The 12,636-nt window shown below is 55.5% G+C and overlaps 1 protein-coding gene across 1 annotated transcript; it reads left to right on the top strand.

Moving 5' to 3' along the window:
* The first annotated feature begins 2,091 nt into the window (after positions 1–2,091).
* On the top strand, positions 2,092–12,636 carry LOC119113073 (uncharacterized). The gene is made up of 6 exons (XM_037237394.1): positions 2,092–2,281; positions 7,080–7,417; positions 9,746–9,928; positions 10,609–10,770; positions 11,185–11,337; positions 12,630–12,636. Exons 2-6 carry the CDS (start codon positions 7,080–7,082, stop codon positions 12,634–12,636), a joined length of 843 nt encoding a protein of 280 aa, XP_037093289.1. The 5' UTR covers positions 2,092–2,281.

Raw genomic sequence — 12,636 nt, 5'->3', positions numbered from 1 at the left:
GAGAGATTCAAGGGATGTTACAACAAAGTGGTACACCTCATGGTGATAGCCCAGCGACTCAGTGCAATTAACTCTCAAGAAATCTGCGAAGGTTCGACGGTTTCATTCGTTTATTTCGTTGAAAGAGGACAATGGGGCCGACTGATAAAGGCCATAGCGTAGTTAAATCATCTTTGACATCGAAAGCTGTGCAGTACGGTGTTCTCAAACAAGCATCTCTTAATTACATACCATCTGTTTTACATTTCTAGGCCTTCGAGCTCACCGGCGTTAAACATGCGCTCCTAAAACCATGATTGCTGTCCAAATGTCACGATTCGGGGACATAACTGCTTTGCTAGCAAGCGCACCCGCTCATCACAGCTGAGGAGCCCCTGTCACCTCAGGCAATGTGATGCTCAAGCGCACCTCGTCACCAATTGAGGACAACTTTCCGATCAGTCCACGAGCTGACGTGGTTCGCCATACATGCCTAATGTGACCTATTGACGGGCTTGGCTGTCTGAACATGACCCGGCCCGTGTCGACCCCGTCGGTTTGGTCGTTTATCAGAGCCTCCCATTTTCGGAGGCTCAAGTGAGGCGTGGCACGGTGCGGGGCATTAGGGAAGTGTGCCGCGCCGAGCGTTGGTACCGACATCGCCGCTGAGCTGCCCGGGGATATGTACTGGGGACACCCAGGGAAACATCACGGCTTCAGCCGGCGCGGCACGGACTGAGAGGACCGCGACAGGTGCCGGTCAGCTGCACTGAAGCACGACAACTGGCCGATCTCGCAAACAATCACCCTCGATCTTTTCCGGGACGAACGGGACTTCCCTAGTGACCATACTCAGCTGTGTGTCCGCGCGATCCAAAGGCCTCTGCTTCTGGTCGCAAGATCCTAGATATCAGTCATGTACAACAAAAGTCCTGAAGTCAATCTGGTTCACCCATTTTTGGCACATTTAAACGCGTAGTTCCCGTGGCCTCGTCCTTGCGTGCCCACGCGCCTTTCGTCGCCCACTTTCCTTTTTGTTAAAAAAGAAGTAGCAATCATGGTCATTGGGTGAATCATGGTTGTAATCATAATCACAGCCAATAGCCTGGAACGTCGCATTTTATAAGGCAGGGGATTTGCAGTTCAGATATCATCAATGTCAACATCTTCGTCAATTCAGTGAACGACCGGAACGGCATTTCGCTCTCGGTGGTGACGATATTTGTTTTTCAGTTAACTGAAGGGAATGGACGCTGGCTCGCTAGACAAAGTCCCTTCACTGCTCAGGGAGCAGGTGGGACGCCTTCCCGCAGCAGATGAGACCTGCTCCCCTGTTTACCAAATTCATCGGATGCCAGGTCACTTTACAGCAAATGTCGGCGGCCGGAAGCGGAACGGGGCGACCTGACACGAGCATGGTGTGGCTGCGTTCAGCACGTTGTCTGTAAATCAGTCTTGTCTTGCGCGGTGCAGTGGTGCAAACCATTTTTTTAAAACTCCCTGGACTGGTCCAAACACGTGGTGAGACATCCGGCCACTGCTGACACGGCACGCCATCCGCCGCGAGAGCGTGACCGCCATCGTCGCTCACGGCACGCGGAGCCTCTGTCGGCCAGCCGTTGCCGGTCCCTCAGCGTCCACATCCCGCCCCTAGCCAGAGTGGGCCTGCAGAGCGACCCGACCCGGCCGGACCGGCCCGCGCTCCGCATGACCCGTTCGGCAGTACCGTTGGCGGAGGCGGCGGCTCGGCTGACCCAGCGACGGTGGCGCAGCGTGGCCCGTGTCGGCCGTGACCGGCGTGCTCCGGGAGAGGGCGCCAGCGACCCGACCGGGCGCTGACCTCCTCTCGCGGCGGCGGCCGGCAGTCGGACGGGTGGACGGCACGCGGTCGCAGCCAGCGCCGCGGCGAGCCCGACGCAGGCAGTGCCGCCTGGCGACCTGGTGTCGCCGGTGCGCAGCCCGACGGTGACCCGACCCGACCTGGCTGCGTTGGTACGGCAGGAGGAGCGCGGTCCAGCAGCGCTTCGAGATCAGGCTGTGGTCTGTCCGCTGCGACCGGTTCGAACCGCGACCTCATCTCCCGGAGTACTGAGCTATGAAAGCGTCAGAGGCGACCTGACACTGCCACTGTGACCTTGCCCTGTGCCGAACTAGCAGGCCACAGCCGTCGGATGCTGGCTGGACGTTCGAACTTGGCTTACCTTCGCGCCCAGCCGTGCCCAGCGGCCGTCGGACAGCGGAAGCTGGAACTGAACCATCGACCACGGTGTCATCGAATCGGAGCAGGTCTTCGACAGCCCAGGTCAGTGTGATCCTGGGTGGGCCTCTTGCAGGAAAGACCATGAACCTCCCCCCCCCCCACTTGCCAGGGGCGCGGTGCGCATGAACACTGGTGACATGCTGTTGGCGAGATCTGGCGGTGATATCCCACACGCCACCAGTGTGAGCTGCACTGCGCACCGCTCGCCCATCAAGGTGTGGTGACTGTTGTGGTGGCAGCTGAAGTGGCGATCGGGAAGTTATTATCTTGACGTCGGCGAAACACGGGATACGTTTTGAAGCAGTTTAATGTCTGGCACGTGTAAAACCAGCACCTGCAATAGATTATCCCGATCGCTACATTTGTAATTGCATGAGCAACGGAACAAGGAGCAAGCAATGTTATATGTGATGGTGTGCCAAGTTTGGCGTTGATACATCGTTTGAACCGAAATGTTACTACCATCTACGGCTAGAAATGGGAAAACCATCGATCCAGTCGCTTACAACCAACTCATGCACTGCTAATCAATCATGAGGTGCATGGATCAATGTCACCGGCCAACATAGACTGCTTACGCCACAGTTCGTGATGTATTCATAACAACTTTGATAGTTGGTTTGAGGCGGGATTTATTCCCGATCTGGTCAACCGTAATCAGTATATTATTATAATATCCTATCTTTACGCAGTGGGCAACCGAGAGGCCACAGAAACCCTAAGCACGTGGGATTGTGATGTTTTTTTGGCCCGATTAGTGTCCGCATCACAAGAAACCAAACGCTGGGCCTCACAAGACCGAAGAAGAAAAGCACCCCGAGATCCAGGCGAATGGACACCACTCAAACCGGAGATAGGGACACCCTAAACCCAGGTAGAAGAAGAACAGCACCCCGAGATCCAGGCGAATGGATAACACTCAAACCGGAGATAGGGACACCCTATACCCAGGTAGAAGGACTAACCCCACGTAGCGTGGCACGCCCTTACCCTAGACAAAGCTATGCTCCAACTCGCAAGCTTCGAAGGCGAGACGCCAAACCCAGGCAGAAGAGACTAGTCAGGGTCCATGATGAGCACGCGCCTAGCTTTGGTACCTGCAGGAACGCCTCAGTATCTTAGTAGAGGATCACCCCAAGCCGAAGTAAGGAAGTTGGCTACCGTCTACTGATTGGGTCCTCTAACCAATCGGTAGACGTCACCCACACGCGCAAGCACAGGTGGTCCCCAAGACGAAATAGAGTGTAAACTAAACTAAAATACCTGTAAACTGAAGTGGGCCGCTGCTCATAAACGTACACCAGGGAAGGACCGAATCATTATCCTGGATGGCAGTTGTTTCCAAAAAGGGATATATTGTTTCGTAGCTGCCGTGGCCCAAGCTGTCTCGGTATAGAACACATTGTCTGATATTCGAGGTCGGCTTTGAAATAGATATGACAGGCCATTTTCGGTCGATGGCTGGCGCACCTCGAGTCGCAGTTTTTGCGATTCATCAGTGAGATGTAGCCAGTGCTTGTGCCTTCTCCTGGCAGTTTGCTGGACGTCTTCTTCTGTTTCTGTTGCTGAGATCCAATGTCATTCCTTAAAAATGTCCCAAACGAGCAGGTCTATGGTTTATACACTGGAACACATGACCGTTTGCACACCTGCTCAAACCTGCTGCCTCTCCCCGGTTGTCTGCGTTCTCCTCCGTTAGTATCTGTTAATTTCGCGTTCCTGCGTCCCCGGGTCATCGAGATCTAAATACGATTCCGACTCGTGTTCTAAGTTTTGTTAGCAATTCTACGCTTGACGTTTTTCAAGTGGATCGTATGGTAAAGATGAGTTGGCAGCATTGCAATTTTGCAACAAAAACAAGTCATTAATCTCTTACACATCAAACCCAGCAATGTATCGAGTGCAAGTTCTGAACAGGTGGATCTATTGTTGCTCAAAACCATATGATCCTTCAGTTGCCGGTTGCAAAGTCATTAGTTTTCGGGGTGTGTGACGGCTGGGTCGGGCCACCAAAGCTGAAAATTTCCCTTTTGTTGAAGACGGACTAACCCGGCCTGCAGTCTCGGTGGTAAAAGTCCTTTTTGCTTAACTGGATTGGGTCGGTTCGGATGGGGCTTTCCGCTTGTGAAAACATGGAAAGCGGACAGATTAGCTTAAAAAATATGGGACTGGATTGGACTGGGTGTAGAAGACTCAATGCATTAAACGTCCCTCTGCTTCATCTCGAGGCATCTCTTTTATGCTTAATAGCAAAGAACAAGAGGCATCTTGGCGCCAGCCACGGCTGCCCTGCCCTCAAATTTGTCCAAATCCACGTTTTCACAGCGACCATCGTATGTCTACACCTAACACCTAGATCGCATTATCTAGTCTTCTGTCTGTATGTACAATTGCGCGTTCGTTGAAAATGTGGTGTTAATTCACAGCTTTTCAAATAGTTAGTCGACGTTAAAGCTCAGCATGTATTCACATCTTTGCCCTGTCTAAAGAAATTTCTTCCTTCACCATATTAAGAAGTTTAAGAAAGTGTTTTTGCTGTAAAGAATCCCCATAGCAAACAGCAAATTTTGACGCGCAAAGCTCGCTCTCTTGGCGTTCTATGCGAACCCCTCACCTACACACACACACACACACACACACACACACGCAATCAACGAAATCGTGAGCTTCGGGAGACGATTTCAAAATCCATAACACCACTTCGAAGATTCAGGCACTTCCTGATGAAAGTCATTGACACTCGAGTGCATACCATAACAGCGCAATCTCCGTAAATTGTGTGTGTTTGTTTTCGTTAAGCTCTAAAACCGATTCGGAAGCAAAGGCTCCAGGTTTTGACCTCACCGGTGGCAGCCATTTCAGGTTGAATCAGGATCAATTGACCAATCCGCGATTCTACAGCCACATCCAGATCAACCAGCCGGGAGTTCTAGCACCATGTACATGAGTGGATATGAATGCAGAATGCATATCTGATCGGCTGCAAACATGCTCACCAAAACACGCCGAATTTTGATGCGTGTCTTGGTCTTGCTTTACAGCGGGATGTGGATAGTCGTTTATCCAGTTGGTCCACTTCCTACGAAAGGCGTATAAATTGAGATGATATCATCTGTGCTCCTCTACCCGTGACCATTATGCCCATTACCACCAATGGAGGGCCAACTAACCGCATGACGTGACCGACTTCAGACGAATTGCTGCCTATCTAACCCATTGAGGGAGTCAGTTGGCAGAGTGGTCACAGACAACTATGTCGCAATGCCCTTATTACGTTTAAAGCGAGTGTATGCCAAACCATCAAGCCGTCGCGCTGGATGACTTGGACACATTTCGATCCATTACACTGCAGAGCGAACGCAAAGAAACAAACCATTTTTGCCGTTTCCAGAGTTCCATAATTGTGTTCTATATTACCTCAGTTATAATTCACACAACCCTCATACAGTCTGTGGGCTGGATCTCTAGACTTGGCGGTCCTTCCATTTACACAGAAACTACTTGCGAATGATTCAGTTCACCGATAAAACGTGCAGCCTGCGGGAGGCTAGCGTTTCTGCACCGACACCAATGACAGCCATGACTGAAAGACCGCCAGCGAACCTGCGCCCTGTTTGCATTGGATCGGGGACATCAGGGGCGAGGCAATGCCGCGCGGCCGCTGACCTGGAACTCTCGAGCTGGCCGCCAGCCGAGCGGTCGTGCCCGCCCCTGCATGACTGGTGACGCCGATGTTTCCTCCCTCGCCGGGCCCCTGCCCAAATTCGGGACAGCCCACGTCACGGCGCGGCCACCGGTGACCGGTTTCAGCCGCGTCCTCGCCCACCGGCTGCAGCCGGAGACGTGACGTCTGCAGCAGCGCGGTCAACAGAGGCGACTGCCTGGCAGGGGTGCCGGCAGTCGCCTGCGCTGCTCAGCGCCCGGCCGGACATACGGCACCGAACCGGCCGGCGTGGGAGTCTGACCCGGACGGCCGGCCGCCGCCGCGCCTGTCCCGTCCACATTCCACGGGCCGCGCGCGGCGCCAGCGGCCGGAAGCTGGCGGGTCGGGCGGCGTTCTTTCTCCCGTCTGACCCCGGAGGATTAGCCGGCCAATCAGTGATCGTGTCCGCGCGCCGGCGCACGCCACCGCCGCTCTCAGGCAGGCCGGCTAATGAGGGTGGGGCGGGCTGGTCGGCAACCGGCGGCCTCCGCTGGGCCGCCTGGAACCGTCCGACGAGCCCCGGCACCGGGTCCGGGCGAGCGGCCGCCCTAACGATATCGGCCGGCCGATCGCGCCGCCACCCGTGGCTGGGCGGGCACGGCTCGCTCTGCCTTCAGTAGCTGGTAAAATAAAGCTAGTAAGGACTGGAGCAGCGTGCTGCCAGAGCGCAGAGTGCTGCCAGATCCGAGCGGTTCGGATTTGAGCGCTCGCGCGATCTCGCGTCATTTGAACGCTCGCGTACTCACTCGTGTCTCAAACAGCAATCGCTCCACTATCGTGCCACAACGCGCATATAACTCAAATAGGTTGCATTTACAGAGCAGTGTGTACAGCCACCAGGGACGAAGCCAGCGGAGAGGACGACAGAGGGAGTGACAGACTCGCCCGCCTCCAGTAAAGATGTGCATTCGCTTCATTGTGTCGTCTTTGCGCGGAAAGGAGCAGAGCAAAATTGTGTGTCCTTTCTTATCTCCTCACAGGATTTACCAACATTGATCCCCATGGATCTCACCGACACTGATGATGACTCACGTTGTGACAGATATTTTTCCAAACTCCGTTTTCAGTTCCAGTTAATACCCATTGGTATGCTGCTCATGTGTATTTCAAACACTTCTTAATTTGTATCCCTTTCAGATGGCAGCCGTAGGAAAACTGAAGGTAACGGAAAGCCACCACATGAAAGCAACGAACGTTTTGGATCTCATCATGGATACAAACAGCGCTGCGAAGGAGAACTGTGGCCTAGTTCCGGAAAAGGCCAACTTTAGAAAAGCCACCTCCGACCCGCGCCCGAGCGCGAACAATCCAAACCGGGACGCCTGTGATCTCGTTAGAGAGACAGGTGGTCTCGCAACCATCTCCTGCGATCTCGCTCCGGAGACAAAGAACTGTGCGACGGCCTCTTCCCATCTCGCCATCGAGATGGAGGCCCTCCAGGCCGCGCTGAAGCAGAAGGATCTGCTCATATCCAGGTGGGACAATCGCGTCGTGCATCAGTGACCGTACGGTATTCGGCGCTCGTTCGGCGCTGTTGACCGTTGGGCCGGCCCGGCCAGCGCCTGCTGACCTGCTGAACTGGAGAGGCGCGGCCCCGCCGGCTGGTTTGACGGCGCCCGGCGGCGGCGCGGCAAGCTCGGCCCGACGGCTGCCGCTGAGAGGCGGCGGACTGGCGCCGATCGGTGACAGCTGGCCGTCTGTCGAGACGGAACAGCCGGCTGGCCGGTAGCACTCGGTCGATCAGCGACAGTCTACCGTTAGCTAACAGTCGTCACTATCAGTAGCAGCGCCCGTAGCTCGGTGCACGACAAAACAAGGCAAGGGTAATCCAAAATGTATTAATGGTCACTACGACGGTGTTATTGTTCGGGTTTTGTGGGGCGATGTGTCAATGGGCAGCGAACGAGAGCACATACATGTCCCAGGTAACTGATAAACTAATAAGCTTGTTATCGAGGCATCACATAACCTGAGTAAAACAGCATGCCATCAATACGAATGGCATTCACCGATAGTAAAGAATGGCAATGGTGTTACATATCATCCAATCTTCCGTGGCCTTAGCCTTACGCTCAAGGCCCGGTGACAGGCTTGGCATTAGGCCGCCACGTTATGGCCCATTGTGGCGGCGGCGGCGGCAGGTGCGGCGGGTGCCCCGCGCCCTATCAGGCCGCGTAATGACCGCGATAACTGCCCGCGCTGCAGACGAGCGTCGCACAGCGGCCGCAGCGGCAGCCGTCGCCCCGCTCCCAGGGACGGGTCACCGGCCCGCCGACCCCCGCGCGTCACGACGTCACGTGATCACGGTCCCGTCACGAGCACGGCCGGCGGGGTCACATGGCCAGGCCTGAAACTTCCGGGACGAGGAGCGCGCGCCGGAATCGTCGTGGAGAGAAAGCGCCGCTTTCCGGACTTGGGTTTGCATTGACCTGTGGAATTGGCGGGGGTCATGCAATGCTCGCGCCGCGCTTGGATGGTCTTGGTGAAGTCAACTACCAAGCTGGTAGTTGGCGGCGAGCCGACGAACGGCTGTCGGCCTGGCGCCCTCTCCCGTCACAGCCGAATACCCAGCATACTTCCTGCCTCCGATAACTGGCACGGCTCTGTACTGTTCCGTTAGCTAAGTGCATGTAAAAGTTGGGTTGCTCAGTCGCACCATGATTTTCACTGACCAAGCGAAACGCTTCCGATGGACCGTTAAACGTGACACAGTTATACGTACTTTACTTCCTTGGTTTGCATGAATCATGCATCGAATATGGAAGTAGAACGGCTTATAAGGCAATATAAAACAACGCGATGAAGTTTTTGTCGCACGACAGGAGTTAGCCTTCAATCGATGTCGTCAAGACGGCATGCATGATCGAACGCACCGACAGCCTGCGTAGCGGGATGGGGGAGGAAAACAGGAAATACAACGAAGGCGCTATCGCCGCGACATTGTGCGTTCCAGTGTTACATGTTTCGGTGCTTTCGGATTACACCTGGCCTTTACGATGCCAGTGTTTCGAGAGGTGCTTTGGGCATCACCCAAACGTCCGTCGCCGCACATGGTAAACGACCCATCCGTGTGGTGCTGCCAACATGGAAAGAAAGCGGAGAAGCTTTCACGAGGATTTATGGTCCAGTTCCGCCCTTAGAGTCCGGGAAACCCTTTTCCTGGCCCAGTGGTCCTAATACGACTGATACGACTGACGATTTGCAATGCAACAGGTCACGAACAGAGAGCCAGCTGGGGTCAGCGTCATTCTGGTGAGCAGTACCGGTGCTCTTGTCATAGGCTACGTCATCAGCACACATCAATCTTGTCGACACCTTTGTCAATTGGAATGTACAACACACACAGCGACGAATTAAGAAGCTGTCGAAGTGACGGGGAAAAATGTAGGCCACGTCATTTGGTCAGCACCAGGGCGAGTGGACAGGTTCGAACAGAATGAGGACTGCCTAGGCGAGCTAACACAGTGGGCCCGGCTGGGAGCCACATGATTCATGATGAGGCCCCCAATCATCATCTCGTGCTCTATCGGAGTTTGGCAATATGTAACCTGGTGCCTGCCGCTTGCAGAGTCAATTGTCGGCATCCAGGGATTATAGTCAGTGGTTGGTGTGACTCGTTGCCTGCAGATCACAGAGTCAACTCAGAGTCAACAGCTTACAGTGGTTCACAGAGTCAGTTGTTGGTATGCTCCGGTGTGTGTGTGTGGGGGGGGGGGGGGGGGCTTACACAGCCAGCTGTTGGGCTCGCCCGGTGCTTCCAGTCCATCTGGCCGACCGTTGTGGACCTGACCCGGTGTCGGCAGCTTGCAGAGCCAGCTGCTGGCGGTGTGCCAGTCTCGCTCCAGCCGGGAGGCGGAGCGCGCGGCTAGAGAGCGAGAGCGCGCTCTGCTGCTGGAGCGATCGGTGCACCTGCAGCAGCAGATCGACAGGAGGCGGGCCCACGTCAAGAACGCCCGCATCACGCTGGAGCAGATCGACACGACCGAGTGAGTGGCCGCAGAGGTCCAGCAGTCCAGCAGCGCTGTCCCACGCTTAAAACGGGATACATGACATCACGAGCACTTACAGCACGCGCCTCGTGCCAACTCGCAGGCACTTCACGTGATATCTGGCTGAGTATTTGTTACTCCGTTACACCGCAGAAAAGGAACGCATGAATCACCAGTGTATACGACGATTCGCGAAGCACAAAAAGCTTAGCTGATTTCGTTATAGATCCCATTACCACGGCCATTCGAGTCGCCTTGTTCCACCCCGATTGCAGTGAGGGAAACCACAGCGCAGCTGGCAGCAAGTATCGAACCGTCACTATCGGAGCTCAGTGGGCTACCACTCGGACACGTCACCCACGCGGCGTTCAAATTAACTCGCGTCAGGCAAGCTTTCGGAATACGATTCATAATTGATGACGTCACCGGTCGTCGTGCACGCCAAGTTTGGTTAAGCATGATAAAACAAACCACCAAATATGCCAAATACTGTCTTTGGCAACCAAACGTGCGTTGGACGCTCATAAATTACTACATGACACTGCGTCAACGGGCAAAAACATCGGCTGCGGACTGCCTTTCACTGCGCCCATTGCAGTTCTGCACCAGCATTTATTGCAACCGACGAACTACTGTTCAGTTTTTCTTGCAATTCCCAAGGCTCCTGCAACTTTCAGACGGAACATTGACGACTGTATCCGCCGGGCGGAGCTGGAGTACCACCTGGAGACCGAGGAGCTCAACATTCTGAACCTGCAGGGGGAGCACATGCGGCTCAAGTCGCGACTGGAGGGGGCCGAAGACAGCGCCGCTTCAGCGCGACCCATTTCGCTCTCCAGGTGTGTCGTCAGCCCGGTTACGTAGCGGCGCCCCGCAGTGCGCCTTTCTCTCCAATATAAGCGCCGCTTTATTCTGAGGATGGATGAACTCTATCCATTTCTTTAGACGTCGCACGGTTGTTTGATTTGAGTGAGGAATATGATTGTCCTGGCACCAGCACTAACACGGAACTTCGCGTGCTTGCACCATACCGAGCTTGACGGCCGAATGGTATCGTTTCTTCATAGCGCACTCGTTCAGTAACACAAGCCGACTGCTCGGGCTTTCTAGAATCGTTCCGGTGTATTTTATTTTGCTTGACAGTATAGCGAGGTCATCGGCGATCTCCGAATCGCACTCGCACGAGCGGAACGCCACAACAGAGCCCGTGGGCGCGGCTGTCGCACTCATGACGCCGCTGCGCTGTCCGCCAGCTGCCTGCCGAGCCACGGCGAGGTGTCGCTGCACCCGCTGGCGGTGCCGTACGACCCCGGCGCGCCCTGCTTCACGCTAACCCAGCTCGGGCCGGAGACGGGCGTGCAGGTGGAGTGGGCACACGACCACTGCGGCCTGAGGAGCGGCGACAGGTGGGTCAGCTCAAACTGACGGGGCGCGCACCGGCGGGCCGCGAGCGGACAGGGATGTGGGCGGGTCGTGTTCAACGCAGGCCGGGGTCGAGTAGTGCGAACCGGTGGGACATGAGCGGGCGAGCTCCGGCTGCAGGGCTGACTAAGAAGTGGCATCGAGTGTTTTATGAGTCGGCACAGTCTTACACACCGCATACCATGAATGAGCAGGGACTGGGGGAAGCACGAGCAGACGTCTGTTACAATGTAACCCGTTCGGGGGGCATGACCGCTGTTGCTGCCGGACGGCATCTACTGGCCATGTATACAGCCTTGGAATGAATACATCAGGCACCGCATCGAATCGTAGCAAGTGGAGCGTACCAACCATGCCGTGTTGGTGCAAAGTGAATGCATGTTACACACTGGTGTTGCTATCGAATCGGCGTCGTGGTGTACGACACCTCCAGAACGTGACTGCCATGGCTTGACCACATATTTTCAATGGGATATCGGAATTGAATGACGCTGGCCCGAGATAACCTTAGCGTTATCTGCTCTTCTATATTCGCACGCCCTTTCTCTCACTCTCTCTCCTTCCCTCTCTCTCTCTCTACCTCTCTCGATCTTCCCTCTTTCTCTCTCACCGTCCTTTTGTCTGTCTTGCCCTCTCCTCTCTCATGTTTCATTTTTCTTTCTCTGCCTTCTGACGCACACTCTCTCTCTCTCCCTCCCTCTCTCTCTCCCTCCTCTCTCTCCCCTCTTTCTTTTCTCCTCTCCCGCCGTACTGTGTGCCCAGTGTTTACCCTGTCTACACAGACCATCGCAGGCCAACCGGAACGTCCGTTAACGAACACCGGACTGTCGCACGTCACAAGCTGACGGCATTGTGAGCCGCTCAACAGTCAACAACCCCATCCCACCTTCCCATCCGGCACCATCGTTCTTTCGGTAGATACACAGGCAACGGGCACTAGACAACAGTCAGTCGTCGTTTCCGGCCCTTACTCACTCCGTGTCCAATCACTGAGGCTTTTTATCGGATTGCCCCATAAACCACCGCCCTGCCCAGCTCCGGAGGGCCGACGCCTGGCGCTGTGCCGCGTGATGCCCGCCTTCCGTGACGAGCCCCCCCTCCCCCCTTCCCCGTCGCAGGCTGCTGGAGGTGAACGGTCAGCAAGTGCTGGGCGGCAGCCGGCCGGCACTTGCTGCAGCTGCTGGCCGAGGCCGGCAGCCCAGTGCAGCTGCTGGCCGTGCGCTGCCGGCCGCCCAGCCTGGCTGGCCGGCGCGGCGCAGCCGCCGCCTTACGACAGGAGCTAG

Source organism: Pollicipes pollicipes, unplaced genomic scaffold, assembly GCF_011947565.3.
Source record: "Pollicipes pollicipes isolate AB1234 unplaced genomic scaffold, Ppol_2.1 Scaffold_7261;HRSCAF=8764_pilon_pilon_pilon, whole genome shotgun sequence".
Taxonomy (NCBI): Eukaryota; Metazoa; Arthropoda; class Thecostraca; order Pollicipedomorpha; family Pollicipedidae; genus Pollicipes; species Pollicipes pollicipes.
The sequence above is the reverse complement of the archived record's forward strand: the minus strand, read 5'-3'. Positions and strand labels throughout refer to the sequence as shown.

Coding starts and splice junctions, on each gene's coding strand:
- LOC119113073 (XM_037237394.1), top strand. CDS start 7,080: ATGGCAGCCGTAGGAAAACTGAAGGTAACGGAAAGCCACCACATGAAA. Junction 9,929..10,608: donor GAGCAGATCGACACGACCGA/GTGAGTGGCCGC, acceptor TGCAACTTTCAG/ACGGAACATTGACGACTGTA. Junction 10,771..11,184: donor CGACCCATTTCGCTCTCCAG/GTGTGTCGTCAG, acceptor GCTGTCCGCCAG/CTGCCTGCCGAGCCACGGCG.